The 23,891-nt window shown below is 39.9% G+C and overlaps 1 protein-coding gene across 2 annotated transcripts in view; it reads right to left on the reverse strand.

Annotated features, from left to right (window-relative positions):
• Nucleotides 1-4,332: 4,332 nt before the first annotated feature.
• RALGPS2 (Ral GEF with PH domain and SH3 binding motif 2) overlaps nucleotides 4,333-23,891 on the reverse strand; it is a 116,212-nt gene continuing 96,653 nt past the window's right edge. The window contains exons 15-20 of one of the 2 annotated variants that reach the window (XM_036387385.2): nucleotides 23,175-23,252; nucleotides 21,522-21,627; nucleotides 20,702-20,794; nucleotides 13,465-13,570; nucleotides 12,208-12,299; nucleotides 4,333-10,411 (exon numbers count right to left, since the gene is read on the reverse strand). In XM_036387385.2, the coding sequence (XP_036243278.1) occupies nucleotides 10,382-10,411; nucleotides 12,208-12,299; nucleotides 13,465-13,570; nucleotides 20,702-20,794; nucleotides 21,522-21,627; nucleotides 23,175-23,252 (505 nt within the window). In that variant the 3' untranslated portion in view covers nucleotides 4,333-10,381. The remainder of the gene's footprint in view (nucleotides 10,412-12,207; nucleotides 12,300-13,464; nucleotides 13,571-20,701; nucleotides 20,795-21,521; nucleotides 21,628-23,174; nucleotides 23,253-23,891) is intronic. The other variant, XM_036387387.2, reaches the window with a different exon arrangement.

Here is a 23,891-nt window from a genome sequence, read left to right on the forward strand (position 1 = left end):
GAGCAAACATATGAACTGCCTGTTGATGTTCTGAACTAAGGCACCACCACACTCTTGAGGAACAGTTTCCCCTGGAATCTTATAACCAACAAGGTACTGAATTTTTCAGCTTAGATTTGGACAAACGGGACTGGAAGCAGAGCAGCACAACAGAGAGGATTTCAGCAAGATGCTGTTTAGTAAATATTCATTAGATACCAGAGTAGCAAGCATGGTATATCCATGCACAATGGCTAGGAGATAGATAACCAAAATGGCCATCTACCCTGAAACAGTTTCCTCATTCCATTTAAGGTCTCTGAAGGAACCTCACAAATGTCATTCAGAATCTGAAGGGAGCCCACAAGACAGATGGAGAGAGACTGTTCACAAAGGTGTGGAGTGACAGGACAAGGGAGAATGGCTTCAAACTGGCAAGGGGCAGGGTTGGATGGGATATTGGGAGGAAATTCTTCCCTCTGAGGGTGCCCAGAGAAGCTGTGGCTGCCCCTGGATCCCTGGAAGTGCCCAAGGCCAGGCTGGATGAGGCTTGGAACAGCCTGGGCTAGTGGAAGGTGTCCCTGCCCAGGGCAGGGGGTCGAATGAGATGATCTTTAAGGCACCTTCCAATCCAAACCATTCTGTGATTCTATGGAAAGCTAAATGCAAAGTTGTGTGCAAGAACCCTATGTGTCATTGACATTGCATGAACGATTTTAACTCCTAAAAGTAATAAAATCCAGATGTCTCTGTATGACAAGATGTGAACCAAGATTTAACACATGACAAGATGTGAACCAAGATTTAACACAAAGTCTGGGGTACATTTCACATTGGCTCTGTGTTGGTGTGTTCATACCACATTCCTTCTGCTCTTTATCATCTTACAGCTTCTTTTCAAAGAAACCAATAGATTTGCAGGAACATTTTCACCATTGAGTCATTATCCTATTGCATGAAATTGAGAAAATGAAACTGTAAAACTTTCAATACACAGAAGTCATTAGAGTCAGAACTTACCTGGCTGAAAATTCACTCACTGTATGTCTACTCCTTCCCCTGAAGCCTCTGATACAGGTGTCAGAGAGAGGGAATGAGAACAAAAGCAGCACTGGTGTAACAGCACAGAATTTAATACTGATGGGGACCTGATTCCTGAGGTGAGAGTGACTCAGGTTTGGTAACTCCTATACACAGTACTTTGGGTATGTAATTCTAATCAGAAAAAAAATGCCAACACCAAATATCCCCAAATCAAGAAATTATAGTAGGTCAGAATTAGCCCATTTTGACTGTCTTGCTTTGAGTAAGTCTCAGATTCATGTTTATACTCATTAAAGAGAATCCTGCTGTTCCAGCACCAAGAACTCAGGGTTTGCATTTGCTTTTCCCAGCTCTACCATGACACATAACTGAGCTACTCCCACCACCATCAGTCTGTCCCTGAGCCACTGCTTTGGGACTGCTCCTGAATGAGGGAATGGCTCCCTCCTCTCATGAGCTGTTTCATATTCCAGTCACTCTGGAACACTGCAGCAGATCTGCAGAGTCAGGCAGTGAGAAACACAGGCCACAGTTTACCCTTGGCTGTCTTGTGCCATCTCCAACAAGCAATGCTTTGGTTACAGGTTTAGCTGCTGCTTTATTTGACCTTAGAACAATTCAGCTCCTTATCCTTTTCCACAATGAAAGTGACACATTTTCCTACCTGAAAAGAAAATGAAAGAGAGATTAGCACTTTGTTGCTGGCTGGGTTCTTGTATGAGGTTTCTCTTTAGCTTAATAAATGCCTTGGACTCACTTTGTGTTTTCAAACACATAAACCCCACACTTTTTTAACCTGAAAAAATATGCTTTTATTTTGCTGTTTGCAGATCTCCTTTGAGCAGGCCCTTTCCAATGTTTTAGAATTAAAACAACATCATCTTAAACACTGGAATTATTCATCAGGTGCTTGACATGCTCTATCACACTATACACATAATAGAAAAACCACTTCTCTTACAGAGCAAGACAAAGACATTCAGTAAAGGCAAGTTTTGCAGAGTCTCTTGTACCGGCTCAGGGAGACAAGCAGAAGGTTTTATTTTGGATCTACATTTTGTCCTTAAGCAACAAAATTGAACTAAAAATGAGCAACTGAATGAGGCAAAGATAAGTATTACCCATGTAAGGATGTATGCTTCAGTATTAATGCTCAATTAAAGCAAAAACCTAATAAAACTAAGAAAAACATTACTCACAAGTTAGAAGCACGGATTCAATCTTCTGTATTCGATTATCTGTTGATATAAAAACCATAACCCTGCTCTGTTCTGTGAAAGCATGTAGGCTATGCCAAAACAGTATCATCTGTTTACATCTGGCTGTCTTCTGCTGACATTTTTGTTACCTAACATTCTCACTTACAAAAACTAATATTAAAAAAGAGGAAAAGATCATCTTCTTCCAGCTGGGTTATTTCATACATCTGTGGTCTGGTTTCTCTGTTTTTCCCACAGATGTGAATCCCTCCCCCAGCACTGTCGGCTTCTTCCCATGCAAAAGGAAAAAAAAAAGGGAAACTGAAGATGAAGTTACAAAACCAAGGCAATTTCAATTCTTTCAAATCTTACAGTTTCCCAAAGAACATTCAGTTGGTGGACTCAGCATGGGGAAAGAGCAGAAGTGTATCTGGAAATAAAATCATTCCAGTTGGGAAGCAAGGAAGGGATCAGGTGCCTTTCCCCCACCTCCTTTCTCACTCTGTGGATTTGGAGGCCATCTCCAAATGTACACAGCAGCCTGAGAGGCAAGAACACAAGGAAAGGGGCAAAAGGAGTCCTTGACATGCTCCTTGACTTGGAAAAAAGATAAAAAATACACAGAAGACTGTCACTCCAGCCACTTCTATCAGGCTCTGTAGGGCTGCTACAGCCTTTCAGTATCTAAAGGCAAGGGAGAACCTGACTGACAAAGTCAAGGATGAAAACAGAGCCTGACTTGGAATCTTTGCTGTGGACAGAGATGCAGTTCCAACAGGGGAGAGAAAGTCTTTTCCAAGAAGGAACCAAACCAAGAACCTCTTTGCTCTGTGCCTCCTACCTTGCAGAGCATGGAGTCAGCTTTTAAGTTAATAAAGCAGCTTGCTTGAAAATGTTTGCTATGAAATGAGCATCTTTCAAAAGGGGGAGAGGAGGGAGAGGAGGGAGAGGAGGGAGAGGAGGGAGAGGAGGGAGAGGAGGGAGAGGAGGGAGAGGAGGGAGAGGAGGGAGAGGAGGGAGAGGAGGGAGAGGAGGGAGAGGAGGGAGAGGAGGGAGAGGAGGGAGAGGAGGGAGAGGAGGGAGAGGAGGGAGAGGAGGGAGAGGAGGGAGAGGAGGGAGAGGAGGGAGAGGAGGGAGAGGAGGGAGAGGAGGGAGAGGAGGGAGAGGAGGGAGAGGAGGGAGAGGAGGGAGAGGAGGGAGAGGAGGGAGAGGAGGGAGAGGAGGGAGAGGAGGGAGAGGAGGGAGAGGAGGGAGAGGAGGGAGAGGAGGGAGAGGAGGGAGAGGAGGGAGAGGAGGGAGAGGAGGGAGAGGAGGGAGAGGAGGGAGAGGAGGGAGAGGAGGGAGAGGAGGGAGAGGAGGGAGAGGAGGGAGAGGAGGTCACCAGCTCATTAATTTTTTTATTTCTTTTCACACTATTGACGAAGAAAGCATTTCTCAAACTCAGTAATCTGGAAATAAGAAAAAGGAGGGGGTTACAAAAATCTACTTTATTCCTTCTCTCTTTGTAAATACATTTGAAATGAATGGTTCCATTAAGGAGAAAAGGTGAAGGAGCCCAAGGCTCACATTCTGACAAGCATTTCACAGCATTTCCCCCAGGGCTGTATGATCAGTAAGGCCTCACAGCATTACAAAGGCACAGAGAGTAGGGAAGCAACACCAAACAAAGAGCTAAGGAAATACAAGGCTTTGCATGCTATTCATTCATTCTTCATTTTCAATTTATCTTCCATGTAGTTGCTCCTTAAGAGCCAATCTGCCTGATGACTGCTTTCAGTGAGTTTAAATTTACCACAACTTTAAGTATAGAAACAACAGACAAAAAAAAATCTGATAAACTACCAAGGAGAGAAAAACCACATCATTTAACAGAAAGAACTCTGAGACCAGACATACATCTCTTCAATGAACTGTACTTCCCTGCTAGTCTTTAGATTTCCTTTGCACCAGTGGACAATGGTATCTTTACATGCTTCATTTCAAAGGGTCATTGAAAAATGCCACTAAATTCCAGCTGATCTCAGCACCATTCCAAAAGACAGTCAAATTCCACCAGGCAGGAGTTTCGATGCAGTGTTTAAAATGAGAAATTAAAACTTCAGACACAGGCCATCTTTTAAATCATTTATTTCAGTAGGAAAGATTTTTGAAACCTGTTCTTAAATTCAATTAAACTAGCTTATGCAAACACACAATTTTCACACACACACACACAGACAGAGAACAAAGTATTAAAAAAGGTGAAGGAAGAGGTTTGAGGACAGCCAAACTGCACATCACTCAGAGAGATCATAGTGCAATCCCTCCATCCCTGGAATGCCTCACACCAGCAGGGAACATTAAAAATGGCTTGTGTTTACTGCATGACACCTTGACCCCCCTTCCAGTGATGGCTGGTCCTTACAGGATTATTATAAAACACTTCTGTGTTTCCTGGTGCTTCTCCCACTCCAGTACAGTCGTTTTTGAATGGATACACTCCTGCACACAAGGAGCCAGAAGTGCCAGTAAACCAGGCACCCCAGAACCCTTTATTTCAACATTGAATTGATTTATACTGCTTGTCTGCTTTGCAGTTTCAGCTGTGAACAGCTTTGGAATGGTAAGAAATTACTTCAGCAAACACACATGAAGGCCAGAACCCACCCAAATAAAGAGAAATAATAATAATCAAACACACAAAGGAAACAGAGTATTTATGGTGGTTTTAGTCACTCAAGAGCAAGACCAGGCTACCAGCCAGAACTGTGCCATGATCTGCAGGAATTTGCATTTCATTACATTTTATACACCTTCTTTTCCTTAGCAACTCAGTAACTTGGAGAAAACTTGTCAGCTCAGCTCTGCAACAGCCAGAGCTACACCAAGTAATTTGTATTTTCTCTTCTGACTTTTCTGCTCTCTTTGAGTATTCTTAGAAAGAGTAAGATTAATTTTCAAACTAGCCTTCCAACATCTGAATTTACAAAAAGACTATAGTAAAACTGCTGTGTTTTTGTAAGGATATATTCCAGGAAAACAAATATTTACTTGCTTAAGAACAACACATTCTTTCTTTCATTTCCCCTTCCAAAGCTTCTGAAGTCTTTGCTGCTAAAACAGTCTCTAGCAGTTGTTTCAGTGAAGGACAGTGCTCCCTACACAGTGTTGGCACTAGAAATACAACATACAAAACTGAGCTTTTGGGATATTAAGATGAAGATTTAGCTAAGCCTCCTCTTTCCCCAAGCAGTTTTTTCCTGTGGTGCTTATTTAGAACAAAAAGCTTGCAAGATAAATTGTCTCCTAAGAATGCTCCTCAGTGTTTACCTCAAAGTGGGACAGACAAAAGCAAGCTCCTTTCTAATAATGTGAGCTCCTGAGCTCATGTGGTCTAGACCATGGCTTGGACTATGCTCTCCATTTCCCCCCCTCACTAAATCTACTCAAGAGACATACCAAAATAAAAATAAGCTAATTTTTAAGAGGTCTGAGCTACTTCTGATAAAAGCCGAACAAGCCCAAGCTACCAAAAACCTCTGCATTTTTTCCTAAAAAGAGGCTATTCAAATACAGAAATAATACTAAAGCAACTCAAGCACAGCTATTTTACACTGACCAAAACAAGTGACTGCTGCAGAAAAGCAATGGCTGTCAGGAATGTCACCTCTTGGAGCACTGAGGACACAGCCTGCAAGTCTGCGATGGTGGGACTCACCACTGAAATAAAGGAATTGGTCTTCAAGTTCATAATAAGGCACTGACAGAAGTCCTGCTCCAATCCAAGCACTCACCCTCCTCATGCACTACAAATCAGAATGATGGTTTGTAAAAGAAGGGATAACCCCTAGCAAAGAATTCCATGTCCACTCGTACAAATCCTTTTGATGGCAACTTTCCCAAGCCAAACCACCTTATGAACAAGCTGCTTTTAGAGAAAAATTAAAGGAAAAGGCTAATATTAAAGAATAATAATAAAACTTTCACAGCTCTCTCCTTGTAGGATGAACAGACAATTCACTGATGTGATTTAGAACCAGTCTTGGGGTTTTGATGCTGCAGCAGGCAGCACTAAGAGCTGGCCATGAATAAGGTTGGAACTACTAGTGTTGATGAGTTAGAATACCAAACAATTAAAAAGGACAAGTAATGAAGAAAAAGGCCACTGACAGAGCCAGAAAAAAAGCATCCCATGTTTTTTACCTTCATTTGGACAATATTTGTTACAGTTAATTAAAACCGTAATATCAACTTGCCTTTTGTCAAAAGAGACCTCTGCTTCTCATGTGCCTCAGCAGCACAAAAACCTGCAACTGCTTCTGCTGGGAGAGAGAGATTTGCTGTCACCATGTGTTAAGTCTGATACCAATAGAGGAGCACTAGTGTTGAAAATATAGAATGCAAATACGGGGGCTGATGTTGCAAGAAGCATTAAATTTGATTAATTTATTCCTAGTGAGGAGTAGATAACTAATTAAACCCTGCTGTGTTTTTTTATGCTTCCTTTTGTTTCCAGTATGTTTTCCAATGTGCATATTTCTCTAAACATGATTTTAAAGCAGGGTGCTAAAGCTCATTCATTAAGTATTTAGGTGACTCATTTAGTATTTGTAGTTTTAATGCCTATAATGTGCACCTAAATACTTATTGAATCATAGTAGCTTGAGTAATACTCCTCTGGCATAAAACAGACATCTAAAAATGAAAAAGTGTCTGAGCTGAGCTATGTTTATTCAAACTACCAGAATGTTTTAAAAATAAAAGTAATAAAAACTATTTGCTTTAAAGGGCATTGGAATAGAAATCAGGTTTGAAAATCCAAGCCAAAAATAGCAGAGATTAATTAGATAAAAGTTAACGCTAAGCAGTGCAGTGTTACGTATTTTTAATGCAATGCACCCATTTCATAAACCAGACATTCCCTGTTGCTTAATCTTTCCCAAAACTTTTATTTTAGCTAAAAGGCTGGTTCTCAGTCAGCAGATAATTAATATTCACATCTGAAGTCTTGCTAGAAGAGCTACTCTAAATAATTTTTGCTCAAATACAGCCAAAACAAGGAATTGCAAGGGGCATCCTTAGCTTCATAATCAAAACATTAGGGGATAAAGTGACAAATATTAGCTGAAGTGATTCAGCACTTATTAACAAGATAAACAATTAGAGCAAGACATTAAAAAAGAAAATCAAAGAGAAACTGCCAACTGTCTGAAGCAGTCTGGATGACAGCCTTACCTGAACACCATGAGCTCGCTGCTCTCCTTGTTTTCTCAGCAATACTTTCAGTTATTTAACGTTTTAAATGCCTTTTTTTTTAAAGAAAGAGCATTAGTACATTCTTTACAGTGTGTCATTTAACTTGTCTGAGTCTTTCCACAGCTTAGCTGAGGCAGCTTTCCCTGAGGGAGCAAACCCAGCACCTCTTTCTGAGCACCATTTAGCTCAAGCTCTAGAAATGTCAGTGTTTGTGCAGGACTACGTGGCCATAAACAAAGGGAAGTACTGAACTACTCACTGTGACAAGTGCCAAAAATACTTCCTGTGTTGTCATTACTCACTCCAGTTATTCTGGCTACACATTTAAAGAAACTCCTCCCATAATATTCAATCTCTCCCACAAAAACTCAGCAGATCTGAGGGCAGAAAACAAGGAAGAGTAGGAGGCCCAAGGACAATGAAAGCTGGTAACAGCAATTCATTAAATGATGATTTGTGAATTCTTTTCCCCACCATCCTCCTACCATAAAAACCTAACTGAAAACAGCTGGAAAAATGCAAAAATCCAGTGATAAATGACATGTCCTGACCTGGCTCTGTCCTTAGCAAAGCTGAGGGCTGTCAGGCTGTGGCTCCCAGTTGCATCTTTCCTTTCACTAACAAAAGAACAGACACAGTTATGCTGCAATGAACCTAGAATAGCTTATTTAAAAATTCAAAATCCACAGGCTATTATCCACAATGCTTAAAAAAGGGCACAAATTGTTAATAAAACCCAAACAAACACATAGTCATTGAGGAGAAACACACATTAGGTAAGTTTGAAAACGGAAAAAAACCAAACTCAAGCTGTGCAAAGCCTACTAAAGTAACACTGCTGGCTGTCAGGATGTTGTCTTTACTATACACCCAAAGTGGGTAAACCTGGGAGATGTGTGAATTGCAGAGGGATTCAGCACAAGAAACTCCTTCCCAAAATTCATGAATTCAGAACAGACTTCATTACCAATATAAAAAACAGCGACAAAAGAACTGCAAGGGGAGCCAAATTCTCATAGTCCTTGTGGTGTAATTCCAACAGAAGCATCCTTCTTACTGTTTTTCTTTCTATCAAGAGCCAATTCAGAACAATTCTTGGAAACGTAAACCACCCTATTACCCTTCACATTACCAAGTGGTTGGGGTTTTTGTGTTTTGTTTTGTTTACTGTGAGACTGGATTACCCTTCTTTTTGCCTGCCAGAAATCAAAAATTAATCATTTCCATTACACGATTAATTTGACTCTGGAAAAAAAAAAACCCCTCAAATGTGAATTTATAGGCTTCTACTCAGATGCAATAAACAAACTATACATTTTCAAAATAACAACTACTAGTAGAAACCTTTATTAGACAGTCAGAGAACTCTGAAACAGACTGGTAGGTAGCTTGTTTCTGTTTAAAAAGGAGAATTCATCGTGGAATCTGCAAGCATATTTACGGTCACTAAACCACAATGTCAATGGAACAGTTACTACTTTTTCACAGACTTCAAAGCTCCAATATCAGAGTCATATTTTGGACAATGTTTCCTTGCTTTACAAAGATCATATTTTTGAAGACTAAAGAAAGACCAATCATCCAGGAAACTAGGTGACGTCAAGGAAACCCCAATAAAGCAAGAATCAAAGTCTTAAGCATCAAACACACACATAAAGCACAGCTCCCTTTTTACAACCATTATGTTTTTCTCTGTGAGTAATTTCAGTGACCAAGAATGATTCCTGTCAAGGATGGAATTTTGATGGCCCCACACCTTTTCTCTCCTTAGGTTATCCTACCTTCTAATAAATTAGTTAATTGCCTGAAGATCAAAAGAGCTTCTGCATGTAAGGTCTGCTTTAGGCCATGTTATCAACACCACACAACGTCAACTACTTTGACCGAGACAGATACTAAAATCAATTATTGCCAAATGAGAACATGAAAGCTTGAAATTGTGCCTCTATCTTTTTAAAATGTCCATCTGAAGTGATATTATGAAACACCACACACTAACAGTGGTCCCTAACTGATAATTAGCAGATACCCAAAGTCAAACATCTCAGTGAGCTGTACCCAGGTGTTGGTGTTTTGTCATTCAGCTTTTCTGTGAAGGAGTCACAGGCATAGAAACACATGGGATGAAAACACTCAGTTCTGACCCAACAGTGCTTTCAGTTTTGTCTCATACACACACCCCCCCCCGACTGCCCCAAACATGTGTTTTTCACCAGGAATTAGGGCTAAACGTACCAAACTGATTTTTGGCTCAGCTCTGTGCCCCTGTTGGAGTCTGGCTCCCATACAGGACCAAGGTTTGCAAGCTCAGTGCTGCTCTGGACTTGCAGTTGTGTTGCACTTCTTACAGGTCTGAGAGAAATAACACTGCTCCAGGCTGTGTGCCTGGGACAAGCTCCCCTCCAGGACTCCTGGGATGGCCTAAACAACATCACCAGAACATGTAGTACCTTTTACCTGGTTCATACACAGCTTTTGATACAACTCTTAAATACCAGTTTACCTGTTTTCTTAAGAATGCCTAAAAATGTGAGTTATTTTCAAAATTAGTATAAAGTTAAAAGAAACTCAAAACTAGCTACAATCTATTTAACTCAAGCACAGCACCGCCAGAAGTTTCACACACACTATTTGGTGTTTCATGTTGTTTTTCCTTTCACTCTTTAAGGCAGTGGTTTCCACAGGTCAGTTCTCAGAACATAATGAAGCATGGTCCATGGCAATTCATGTTGCAACTCCATTTTTAATTTGGGGGACTCCACTCCCCAACCTTTAGTGGTTTTGTTCAGGGCTCCAGAGTTCAGAGATTGAGTTGACAGGTTCTGTTCTGGCACAGAATACAGCTGGCACATTTTTCATTAGGACCTTGTTCTCAATTATGAGATGGTTCAAATTGTCCTCTTTTATTGTTTTGAATTTGCCTGTTATTCAAAGGTCATCAAGTTGGCAGGAACCTGAAAACAAAAATATAAATCATAGAAGAATTTACGTCAGGTAGTAGCTACTTACATTCAACTGTTTCACAGACTAGACCCCTTGCTGAAATGTACATCATTCTGTCTTCAAAAAAAGGGAGAAGGAATGCAACTGCCATCCAGCAGGAAAAATATACTTAGAGCTGCAGAAACCCCAGGTATAATAAAAACATTAAACTCCTGTGAGGGTTACAATTTTCTTATATGGTTGTAGAACTTCTTAATTTTGATGACATTTAAGATTTGTCATCAAAACAACCTTACCATGATAGATCTCAGCTCTGCTAGACAAGGAGAACCCTCTCACTTGAGCCTCAGCTAGAAAAATCTTGGCACACAGATCAGTGATTGATGTAGGCCCCTTGGTCTTTTTAAAACTAATTTAAAAAAAAAGAGGCATAAACAATTTTTTGGGTTTTCCTATAGCAAACCTGAATGCCTGTTGCAGCTATCACTCACAAAGAAATTAAAGCCAATGTTTGCAATATATTAGTTTATATCCCCATTTTCCCTTCATCAGGAATGTGTCTGACACCAACATCTCTCATTTAGTCAGGTTATTAAAGAGCCACCACATTCCTGACAACTGTCAATAAATAGCCAGTTTGGTCAGATATGAATCAAGCATTCCTTGCTCTGCATTTGCCATTTACCTGTAGATGCAAGAATGCTCAACGAGGCTAAAGGTGCACCATGAAAATCACAAATAGTGTTTATTAAAATAGTTCTTACTATTACTCAGCTATTACTATTAAACAGCCAAGGTGTTTATATTCCATTGAAAACACATTTGAACATCCATTTTTTCTAAGGCAGTCACACTGTTAACAGTAATGAACAGTATTGCCAACCCTTACTGAACCAGAGCTGTCTTTAGAGGACAGTTTTTCACCACTTACTTATAAACTCTTTGCCACTATTTGCTACCATTCCCACTTTCTCCAGCCAGGAACACAATTTCTCTCCTTTGCACTGTCTCAAATACCTTCATAGGAGCTTCTGCAACCCACCTTACTTCTTAAGATCTCTCTCAGAGGCAGAATTGAACAAGAAAGCACAGAAGGAGCAGGAAAAGCCTTTTTGTTTCCCCTTGAAACTCAGTAGGATTTCTGCTCTGGGAACTCCATAAACAAATGTGCAAAGAGAAGGAAGAGTTCAGGGAGACAAAGGAACTTAAAAAGGATTTTGCTGATGAAAAAGGTCAGTAAGAATTTATACAACAACTGCATTTAATAGGGGTTGGAGTCTTATCTTCCTTTTTGATTCATAGAAAATGCTACTTTTGCTTTCCACGACTGGAAAATGTACCAAGGGCTGAACTACTTTCTGTACATTTTAGGAATACAAAATACATACACAGCAGAAAATATGTATGCCCATGACCTGAAAATAGGCACTTCAAGAGAGTTATCTGGAATTGATATTGAATGCTGCAGTTCACAGCTTTTTATATAATTGTGCAATAGCCTTTTTCAAATGGGCAAGACAAAAATACTTCACTCAGGTATTTTAGAGCATTCCTTGCATTTCCTCAATTTCTTTAAATGAGTCTCAAGGTAGCCCCAAATCTTTCCTCATTACTCCAGAAGCTCTGAGGACTTGTTTGCAAAGGGCCAAACAGAAAAGCCAAGGGAAATCCATCAGCACATGAAAGGGGTGGAGAGGCTGCTCAGGGAGCACACAGAGCCCTCAGTGACAGCTTGGTCACCTCAAAAATCCATCAGCTCTGAGCTCCTAAAAGCTCATTTCATTTCATTTCCCTGCCTTGCTCTCACCTGTTGTCTGTTGCTTTGGCAGGCAGCACTCAGGTGTTTGAACCAGAGCATTGCATTCATTCTGTTTCCAGCTTGAAATTTATATGAATTTCCTAAGAAAGAGAAAAAATTGATGAAGAAACATTAACAGTGCTCCTTTTTAAACACTTAAATCCTCTTGAATACCCATATTCAACCTCTAAATTGAAGTATTATGAGAAGATTTACTAATAGATGGTCCATATAACTTTACACTTTGTCTGGAATAGGTGCAATTGCTTGACCAATTGAAGAAAAGTTTCAGCTTTCCTCTCTTCCTTTCCAACATTCTAGATTTCAACTAATGCCTGTCTCAACTAGGAAAGAACAAAATATCCCTTAAAACAGAAGTGGTTTTGTTCACTGCCATTACTGTAACTGGTTTATAATATCAGGATTTTTTTTTAACCAAGTGCAAGGCATCACTGAAATGCACCCTGGAAAGCTACATTTGAAAATATCTGAAAATCACTCCTAAATGTATTGATACATTTCAGACCAGTATTTTCAGTGGCTGGAGTTACACAGTGCTTGTTTGGGTTCAGGAAGGTCAAGTGTTACAAAAACATTTCAGATTGCTGTTGCAGAGTTTAAGCTGACAAGCACTCACAATTTATATTTCATATCAGCAGTGCTAGGAGAGATGTTTGGAAATAAAATGTACTAAGACCTGAGGCAGACAAAGCAATAAATAATTTTAAGCTCCTTTATCAGAACTTCTAATAATGTTCTTTCTGCACAATTTGAAGTGCTGTGGAAAAGTAACATTTTCTTCAGAGCTTCAGCTGAAAGCAGCCACTGTGTTGGAGTAATGGACATCCACAGGCTCCTCCACATAACAGTCAAGATCTCTGAGGGCTTTTTCCTGCTAATAGCACCACATTTGAACAGATGGTTTGGGTTTTAGTTTTCACTTGGAGAGAGCTGCTCAAGCAGCTAGTGTTAGCTGAATCTTTTTTTTTAATTGTTACTTAGATTTCACATGAGAAAATGCTTTGAAGTGTTCTAAATATACTTTAAAAGAATACAGATGAATACTTCCAATTAAAATCACATCTGAGGTTGTTAGGAGTTTGGAGAGTTCTCACAACTCATGGGCTGTTGCTCCCATGCATTCTAAAGGAGAAGATGACATGTTGGACAGCAGCTGAAACTGGAAGGATGTCACCTTTCACCTGCTGGTTTAGGTGCTGACAAATGACCTCAGCAAAGAAAATGTTGATTCTGTGCACTACTTACCCTTCTCAGAATCAGTCAATAAGAAGAGATCTGGATGCTCAGGGTCATCTGCCATCATCACCATCCAGCCCACCACTGAGACACTCTTGCTTGGTGTGGATTTGAACTGGAAACACAAACAGGGATGAAAATGGAATTAAAACAAGAGGCCAGATCTGCCCAGAACAAGCACCCAGCAGGGCACTTCCTCTCACTGTTAAAGACTGGGTAACTTCAAATGAAGCAGAGCACTTCACAAGATTAAGAGAATTAACAAATGTTGTATGAAATTAGTGCAAACAGAATTTAAGACAATATATTCAAAACAAATTAAAAGGAAGATCACATTCTGCAAAAGCTTGTTAGACATCTAATCTGCACTGCATGATTACAGCAGCATTCCTCACCACATTAGTTCACATTTCAATGTACAGTATCATTCTAAAGCATATTAATAAAGGCCAAACTATTCCCTCCACTGTTCACAAACAAGAATTGAATTGCCTGTGCTATAACTATTCACAGTTAGCATGCAGTAATTATTATAGCACTCTGTAATTACACATAACATGAGTCCTGGGGACAAGATAACACAACTGTGTATTTAAATATGATTACCTGATGAAATAAATGGATGAAGTGAGGATGTAAATTCAATAAACAAGGGCCCAGAAATGGGCAGTCATGCTCATTTATCAACAAGATGTTCAAAATGATGGTGTTCTCCTGTTCCAGGTGTTATTTATGGATTGACAGGTAACTAAGCACAACACTTGTCTTTGCTACACCAGTCCCCTTCCTGACAGCTCCTTGCCCCCACTGTTTTTCATTCACCTGGTCACAGTGTAATTTTCTTCTTCTCATGCTTCTCTCAGTACCAAGCTCTACTCACCCGTTCAATCCCACTTATCTCTAGAACATAAGCTTCCTTTCTCCCTGACCTACTTTTTACCTATTCATAGACCCACCCAATTCACTTCTCCTTGCTTGCTCAGGCAGTCCCATCCATGCCCCAGCTCTGGATTAATTCAGTTTCTCTCATGTCTTTGGCTGCCAGGTCTCCTCTTCCCAAGTTCTTGGGTCCAACAGAGACTCCTCCATTAATCCCTGCACTCTCACCCTCTGCAGTGCTTTACCCAACTTCTCTGCCCAGAAAGTCCAATTCTGGTGTTTGCTCATCCTCATCAGATGCATCCTCCTCCTATCCTGTGAATCCCCATTCCAACCTCTTTATTAACACATCAATTTTGATGTCTCTTTAATTGTATTATTAGAAACAATAAAATATCCTTCAGATTGTTGTGGCTTGAAGTCATTAAAATTAATCTATAGCTCTAAAATACTTTTATTTTTCATGCTAATGTGTCGTGTCAACCCACTACATAATGCCACAAGACAGATGCACAACATTAGGCACCAAGTTACTTTTGTTTCTTTTAGAACTATTGCTTTAGTATTACAATCCTGGAACTCTGGTTCTGCCAAGGAAAGAGTTACTGGTAATAAGTTTGAAGGTAACATGAGCAAAGTAAGAGTTTATAAGAATGTTCTCTGCAGGGGAATACAGTTGCTTTATAAATAAAATCCCACTGCAAGTCTAATGTCAGTTATTCTAATCTGTGCCACAGATTAACTGAAGGCCTGGAAGGTCACAGAATCATCACAGAATGTTCTGGGTTGGAAGGGACATTAAGGATCATCTCATTCAATCCCTCTGCTACAGGCAGGGACACCTCCCTCTAGACCAGGGTGCTCCAAGCCCTGTCCAACCTGGCCTTGAACACTTCCAGGGATGGGGCAGCCACAGCTGCTCTGGGTATCCTGTGCCAGGGCTTTACCATCCTCACAGGGAGGAATTTCTCCCTGATACCCCACCTATCCCTGTGAAGCCATTGTCTAGGTAAGATTATCTGTCTGGGACCTGCAGAACTGGCTGCATTTTAAACCATAGTTTAAAATCCATTAGAACTTGGAATGAACAAATGTTAGAACAGAAGTTAAAAGAAAAATTATTTAAACTAAGTTGAAAATAGTTTAAGAGTCCAGGCTCTTTGTATACACACACTAAAGTTAAGTATCTCAGAGAGGTGGACAGATGTGGTAAAGCTTCAGAAGAGGAGCAGGTAAATTATAAAGCTCTATCAGCTAAGATTTCATTACAGTGAGGGCTGTAACTCTTTCAAACAGAAACTGAAATTTCTTTGAGGAGGCAGTAAGTAATGTCAGCCTGAAGTAAAAATTATGGCATTTTATCTGAAAGAAGTAATAAAGACAAGGAAAGAGAATCAAGTTAAGTATACAACTCATCATTCTTTCAAAAAATGAAGTGTATATAAAAGATTTGTTATGGACTCACTGACAACACTGCCTCAAAAAGTATGATGACACAATTTAACACTGCAAAATGCAAACTTTCAAGTAGTCCTAAAGCATTAATAGGTCTTTTTCACAGAGGTGGAAATTTGAGTCACAAAGCAGTTTTAATGGATTATAGATCAAAATGTACCTTTTGAACAACACTTATTTCTAGAGTTTCATAGACACAGCACTTTGGACTTTCCTACCTTAGTTGTATATCCCAGCAGGTATCCAGTATGTGACACTGCCATGCAATCCAAACTGCCAGAGCTCCTTCCCTTTACTTTTCACTCCAAACCATCAGTTAATCATGGTGCTTCTCTATAAAATGAAAAGCTCCACACAAGGAAAGTGTTTCCTGCCAGCATCAATCCATCATCTCTAGAAACACATGTCAGCCTTCCATCCCTGTGCTCAGCTGGATTTGTATTCCATGTTTACACAGTCCCCAGGGCAGCTCATTCTCTGCTGATGCACAGAGCCTTGCTAACAGCAAGCCTGCTTTGTTAACATGAAGGGAATGAAAGCTTCATTGTAATTTAATGTTCCTGGTTCCTATTTGCTTTTTGTAATACAGGCCACTGGAATGACTCTTATTATACACATGGAAAACTGCACAGCTCTGGCACTAGGCTTCACATAATTGATTTTTGCTGTTGTTGTAGTTGTTGTTGTTGTTCTGAGCTCAAAGGCTTTTACAAGTAAATCTTTGAATCAAAAACTCTGAATTAATATGTGAACAGACTTTTCACTCCAACATTTTAGCACCTACAAATCTCCTCCTCCACATCTCCTGTTGAGATTCTACAGATTTATAATAATCAAATAATTTTCTTGGTGGCTGAACATCCTTCCCAGAATGATGGCATTCTTCATCAGGGTATTTCAGTGAAAGTGCCTGACCACAAGTACCAGGTTTTCTACCCTACAAATAAATTGATCTAATTTTGATTATAGCATGCAATAGAAGGCTTAGAACTAACCAGGGTTTGTACTCAAGCATGAAGCATAAAAGGTCTCTGTTGCTTTTCAAGCACCTACAAACACAGAAAAATCTCTCATGCATGTTATGTTGTCACAGAAATTGGCAAGGCTCTCAGTCCAATCACTATAAACAGTTATTTTACAGGTGTAGTCACATTTTTCAAAGTGCTCATTTGAAGTCTAAGTTCAAGTGGCTATTCTTACTGTTGCCCTTTTCTAAATGTGCACAAGTGCTGCAGGTTTTCACAGAGGCTTCTCTGTGAGTTCCATTTCAGCATACAAGATAAAACCATTGTCCACACATTCCTCTCAGACTGTGCTGCACTACATTTCTGGGCTCTCAAGTTCACATGCTTATTTATAGACAATTCTCCACTACTGTAGTAATAACTGAAACCTGTTCACTATTTAAACTCAATGCTGATTTTATGCTGTTACTCTAGGAGGTGCAGCACACAATGCTGGATGCACTCCTTGGCCTTTGACCACAGGCAGGAGAAGAGCTGGCTTGTCTGTGTCTAAAAGGGAGGGGATTTCTTGCCCCTTTTGCTGAAACTACTCTGGGATTTTTATGAGGTAATTTTCCAAAGAGGCTGGCTATTATAAGCCTGGAAGAGCTTTGAGTGTCGATGCATTCCAAGCTGCCTGGAGCAATTGCAGCAGCAGAATGGTCAAAAGCATGCCTGTAATCAAGACACGTTTACCCTGAGAGCTGCAGCCAGGAAACTTTATATAGCAGACTGAGCCTTTTGTTGCCAGGGTTCCTTTCCATGTCACAGAGGGCTTGAGAAAGGAAGCAGAAAAGACAGATGTTTAAATGGCTCCAGAAGATGCCTGGAATATTTTGCTGAGGTAAATCTCCAATGTATCAATCTCTGAAAAAGAAACCTGCTTCAAAATAGATGGCATCATCCTTTTTATCTGGGAAGTAAAAAACCCCAAAGCCTAAATCTAGCTTTGGATCTCTTCATTTTGCAGAGTGAACCTCTTGGGAATATCACTGGACAGTATCTGGAGCATTTACTCATGCTCTTGCTATCTAGGGATGATTGACCATCTGCAGTTCATTCTCTCCTGATTAACTTTTCCTGAAAATGCAACCAAACGTGAACTGAAGCATGACCCTTGACAAGCCACCTCCACAGACTTCAGAACCAAAGCTGAGGCTCTGACAATAACTCTGCAGTGAAATGGATGGAAACCTAAGCCATCAATAGCCAGGCTCAAAGTACAACACAGGCAGAGCAGCTGAACAAGTTACTGACCACCTATTATGAGCCTGTTTAATGAACTGGAATCCATCACCCAATCCCTCTGTCTCAACAGCAATTACCAGGTTTCCCACTCTAGTTTCAACATAAAGGTCCTGCTCTGTGATATAACAACCTCTGAAGCAGAAGCTTTCTGTGACTACTCACTGCAAATTATTTGTTTAAATAAAAGACAACCCAAACTGTAGTAAATAGTTATTACAATAGATAAACCTCAACTGCACCTGGGAAACCAAATCAGAGACTGAGCTCCACAACAGGCTTAGCATCCACAAACAGAACAGAGCCTGTCTGCTGCCCTAAAAAGCTGAAAGGAGGACATGAGCTGTGTACAGGCTGTGCTGGACAGTTCAGCCCAACTTCATAGAGCCAACTATTGAAAAGAAATTAATGTTCTTCAGCACTCATTGCTTTTGACTACCACCCCTCTTCCTCTTCCTGGGAATTGCCTTGTTCAAACTCCTCTCAGTATCTGCAAGCCACAAGGCTGGTAAGGCTCCTGATGGGGAATCCTGCAAGCACCCTGGACCCCAACACCCCCTCACCTCTCCCTGCAAACTTCCTCAGTGGTTTGCTGGAACAACAAGCCACTTTTTTTCCTCTTGGACAAAGAAACACAAGCACACAAGCAAGTGAGACAGATCTTGGCTTCTTAAGCCTCTGTTCACCAGCAGTTTAGATGCTGTAGGTGCCACAACATATCAGAGACTCAGAGAATATCAGAAGTCAATTCAAGAGATTTAGAAAATAATCTCTGAAAGAGCACTGAAAATGGATGCGACTGTATTTCCAGGCAAAGTAAAGGCTTTTACAGGAACAGGGACTCAAGAAGTATCAGGTACCAGATTGTTTACCTTTTTCTTTCATTTACTTTTGCTAAAGAAAGGGCAAGACTATTGAAATTATTGAAATTGTTATTCTGAAGGAAACAGTTAAACAATGCAAATTTTATATACTTAATTTCCAATCAATATAATTCCTTGCTAACCAATTTTTTCAATTTCTCTAAACCTGCATGTTATTTAGATTGTTTCAAAATGCTAACACAGAAGAGTGAAAAAGCTTCTGAATAAATAGATACAAGTCTGGTAAAGTCCTCCATAATTTTGTAAAGAACAGTGAACCAGGGAGACTTACAAGTACACATTCTATTCCTAAAAGAAAACAAAATGCAATTTTGGCACAAAGCCCAAAGGAATCACAGCAGTAACAGGAACACAAAGTCTGACATTACCACAAAAATTTCTTTTCCATTTCTCAGTGTTTCCAGAAAAAATAGGCAACTAGCTGCGAGTGACATAATGCCAACAAAAGTTCTCTTCTGGTTCCTTCTTTTTTTTAATACTTTGCATTTCTACTCATAAGAGCTTACAAGTCTGCTCTTTTCTTTTAATGAGGTGGAATCCTTCCCTAAAGTTTTCACTGAAGCCAGAAACAAATGCATCCAAACACACACACTTCTCTCAAGACACCCAGAAGACAGAAGGATTGGCTGATGAACCTTCAGCCTGAAGGTTCAAATTAAGTAGGATCAGTTTCAATCTTACCTAAGCAAAGCTAGTAGGGGTGGATGGCCAAGAAACCACATAAATAGTTCTGAAAGTAGGGAGTATTAGAATACTGTTTCCTAATGAACTTCCAATAAAAAGTGGGAAATAATCTCTTAGATTAAGGGAACTTTATACACAAACTTTCCACACAGCAACTTCAAATATCCAGGAGCCTGCAAACCAGAAATGTTGAACTTCAAATCTCCTCCCTCTGCACATAAAAATGTTAGGATAAGAAAACAGCATTTTGTACTAGAGTCCCCTTTACAAGGATTTCAAAAACAGAACTCAGTCTGCAAAATTCCATAAGCTCTATGCAAAGCAAGTGTTCTACAGTGACACTTGGCATAAATTAACCTGAAACACCTACCAAGGCAACCAAGTAATGATACAGAGTAGTGAATGAACTCAAGTATCTCAAATTTTACCCAGTTTCTTAAGAGAATCATTACGATTAACTAGGGACATCAAACAGGAACAATGCACATCTTAACATCCATACAGAAAATCCTCTTGCTCCTTCCCCACACAAGCAAAACATTTTAGCTTCTTTCAGATCAAATTGCAGCAAATAAGAGGAACTCCAGCATCATCTGACATTGCAGCTCTCTGCTGAGCAGATGAAGTGTTTGGTACTCCACTGCAGTTAATGGCTTACAGGATTACACAGAAAAATCAAATGGTCTAATTTTACTACACAGATGAAATCAGTGCATGTTTAATTGTTCTATCTTGTGACTGCTCAATTTTTCCTCATCAGGGCTTGCTTGGATTTCAAACCATGACAAACTGCTGCAAGACTGAAATCATCCAAAGATAGAGCTTTGAAAATGGACAGACCAATGACACAGTTCCCCTCCTAAAAGACCAGCAAAGTCAGAGACACATGGCAGATGCAAAGCAGATGTTCTTGGTGTGGCATACAAATGTAAATGATATTTCCCTGGGGTGTATCCATATGAGGTGACTGACTGACTGGGAGACAGGATAGTGCTGACTAGAAATCAGGCAAGGCATGAACTACTCTCAGTGTTTACACCAGGAAATCACATTTCAGTTTTGGCAGGTGATACTGGAACGTGCCTGCATACATACATGTTTTCTCTCTGTAGCCTTCAGGGATTTTGCAGCGTAGTAGAAGAGTTGGGTTCCACACAGTGCTACCCAGTATTTTGTCCAAGATGCTACCTGCAGAGAAAACAAACAAACAAACAAACCCAGAAGTGCAATGGATAAGTGAAATGCTTCATAACACTGAGCTGTGAAAGAGGAGGCACCATCCTGCAAGAACATGAGAGCACTGACTGTCCAGCCAAGCATCAGCCATGTTTCCAAAGCTGCTGTTTGTTATTCATGCAGGCCTATCAATGCATGAAAACTCCAGAAAGCAGAAGGAACATGTGCCTTTCCTCTCTGATCTGACAAAAATGTTCTGCATCTTGCTCTATACTTCCTGCAATCCCCACAGAACACCTTGTGCAGAGTTCATCTGTCCCTTTCCTTTTCCATCTTAGGTGCTGCTGTAAGGTATCCCCCATCATCCTGACTTATAATTTATCATCAAGTATTTGCAATGTAAATGCTAAGGGTTATCATCTATTGATAGATTGCTGGGATTTACCTACTGTTAAGGAAGACAAAACACGATTCTCTCCATTTTATAGTCATCAGTAACTGTAGAAAATTCTATGCAGCATCCTCTTCCCTTCTACTTCTGGTTTATATGTATAGCCTTACAAAGTGAATAAATGCACCAAACAAAAGGATTGAAACTCTGGCAATGACCCTCAATCTTAATCAGCAAGGCAGAGAAGATCTCAGACACTTGAACTGGTTGCCCAATGGCCATTTTACTGTGTTTATAACTGGGCAAAGGAAGAAGGTGAGAAAATTAATTTATTAAAAAAAATCTTACTGTAGGTTTTTTGCCTTCTTTCAACAAAGTCTTCCTCCTGAGAACACCTTGAATAGTAACTGCTCCTGGATACAAATGAACAGCCAAATCTTCAGATTCTAGGGAGCTGAAAGGAGCATGTGAAGAGTTGTGTGAAAAAATACTTTTCCTAAAGTAATTTTCCAACCATTATGAAAAACTAAAGCAAATACCTTTATTTTAATTTGAAAACATCAACTTTCTATTTATTTGACTTCATAGTGGAAAAAGACTTTGGCTGTTACAAAGAATTGCTGTTGTGGAATTAACACTCGCAAGCAAAAGTGATCAGAAAAATTAATTAGCCAAGCAGGTAATCCTTAATTAAAAAAATTAAAACTCAAAACACTGAAAGACAAGAAAAATTAATGTTTAAAAGTAAACATTTGAAGTATATTGGTAAAGTTGCTGTACATGTTAAATCTCTCCTTCAGCCCTGGCAGGAAAGATTTGACTGTTTTTTGGTTAGAAACACCAGAACCATTAGCACATCAAAAACAAAGCACAGCTCAAACATGCACAATCCTTAAAATATCTGAAAGCAAGGAGAGTGGGAGGGAGCAGGAATAAAGAGTAGAAACCCAAACCACAGCTTTAAGGTGTTTTAATGCAACTGGTGCTCTACTGATCATCTGCCCTACAAAGGACTGGAGAGCAATGGGCTGAAACAAAGGCCAGGTACAGCACTGAGGAAAGAAAATTGTGCTTGATTAAAATTACAAAGCTGACTGGCTTCAAAAACATTTCCCATCAGAGAAAAGTTACACCAGGAATCATTTCAGTGAATGTCAATCAGAGCATGTAACTAAAGTGCTGAACCCAGCAGCTTTCTAGAAAAGTCAAGAGATTGAACAGCACCCACAAATCATTGTGAAGGAAGCCAGGATTTGTTGTTTCATCCATCCTATGTCCAAAGTAAACTGGAAATGTGACAAACACTTTCACTGCAGCACCTACTGAGGATGATGATATGAAGACAATTTTGGACACTGACAGATGTGAACATGGCTTTAATTCAGTGAGACAATGCTTGCTTCTTAACATGACAGAGATTTCACAGTTAATGGCAATTTCTTTCCCAACTACAGTGACACAGCTGGAGACAGAATCTGTATCCATAAGAAATCAGAATAATCAGTTATGTTACTCTGTCAGCTTGCAAATATTACATATACTAAATTGGGGGCAATCTGAATGTGTTACTCATTTTAGGCATCTCTCTGATTTCAGGGAAAAGGAGCAAAGAAATTCAAAACAGAACTGCCAGCAAAGAAAACATCTGGAATGCCATCCATTAGCACCAGGAGCAGCTTTGTTTCCCCATGAGAACTATCAGCACTGCTCCACAGTGGCTGGCAGTTCAAAAGCTACCCTGGCAAAACATATTTAGCCTTGACAGAAAGATCCAATGGTTCAGAATTTGGATTTGCAGACTGGAATGAACAGTCCTTATGCTGATAAAGAGTAAGTCATTGAAGGGAAAAGTTTAAAGTCTGAAGAAAAAGGTCTCTACCTTTATTTTGACACATAAGTTAGAAAGGGAACATCAGAAAACACCCACTTAATTATTAAACCAAACCAAATCACCAACAGCAGAGGGAAGGTTTGACACCTCTGTGTGCAGTGGGATTGTACCTGCTGGCCTTCATGTGGCCTCGATGGCCATTTCGTGACACTCTTGTCCCCGGGCCGAGAGAATGGTACAACCTGTTCCTGTTGGATTCCATTATAAATTGGATGTGTTACATATACTGTCAGTCACACAAACAGCACCACTGCTACAACAGCACACAACTTGTCTCGTGTGCATATCACAAAGCCACTTCTTCCACGTAAGAAAAAGCAAATAATTTTATTTAGAAAAAGGCATGCAGAAGTAAATAATATGGTTTTTCATTTCATCAGATGTTCTCTTTGTCAGAACTCACAATACTGAAGTGTTTTACTGGCACTGAAGATTAACACATTTTTAGAGCAAAGTCTGCATTTAGCTTAGTCCAAATAAACATAAAGGAGCCGTACTGATAAAACTTATATTGAAATCCAACTTGAGATGTTACTACAAAAACAGTTGTTTCACTTCCATGAATACAAAAACACAGAAGCTGTTGGGCTGCAAGGAACCACAAGCTCTGTCAAAATACACCTGACATTGTTTAAAATCTTGTTGTGCTAAGTAACATGGAAATCAGCTCAGCAATATTTCAATTTTCCAGTTCATCTATGGTGTACACTTTACCTGTAAGCTCCACATTTTAAATTCATTTACCTGATCCATACTGTTATCCCTACTCAGTCACTGTGCCTCAGACCTGCCTTTAGAACACTGCTTTGCTTCACTGAACTTTGTTT

The sequence above is a fragment of the Molothrus ater genome, chromosome 9 (genome assembly GCF_012460135.2).
Source record: "Molothrus ater isolate BHLD 08-10-18 breed brown headed cowbird chromosome 9, BPBGC_Mater_1.1, whole genome shotgun sequence".
Classification (NCBI taxonomy): Eukaryota; Metazoa; Chordata; class Aves; order Passeriformes; family Icteridae; genus Molothrus; species Molothrus ater.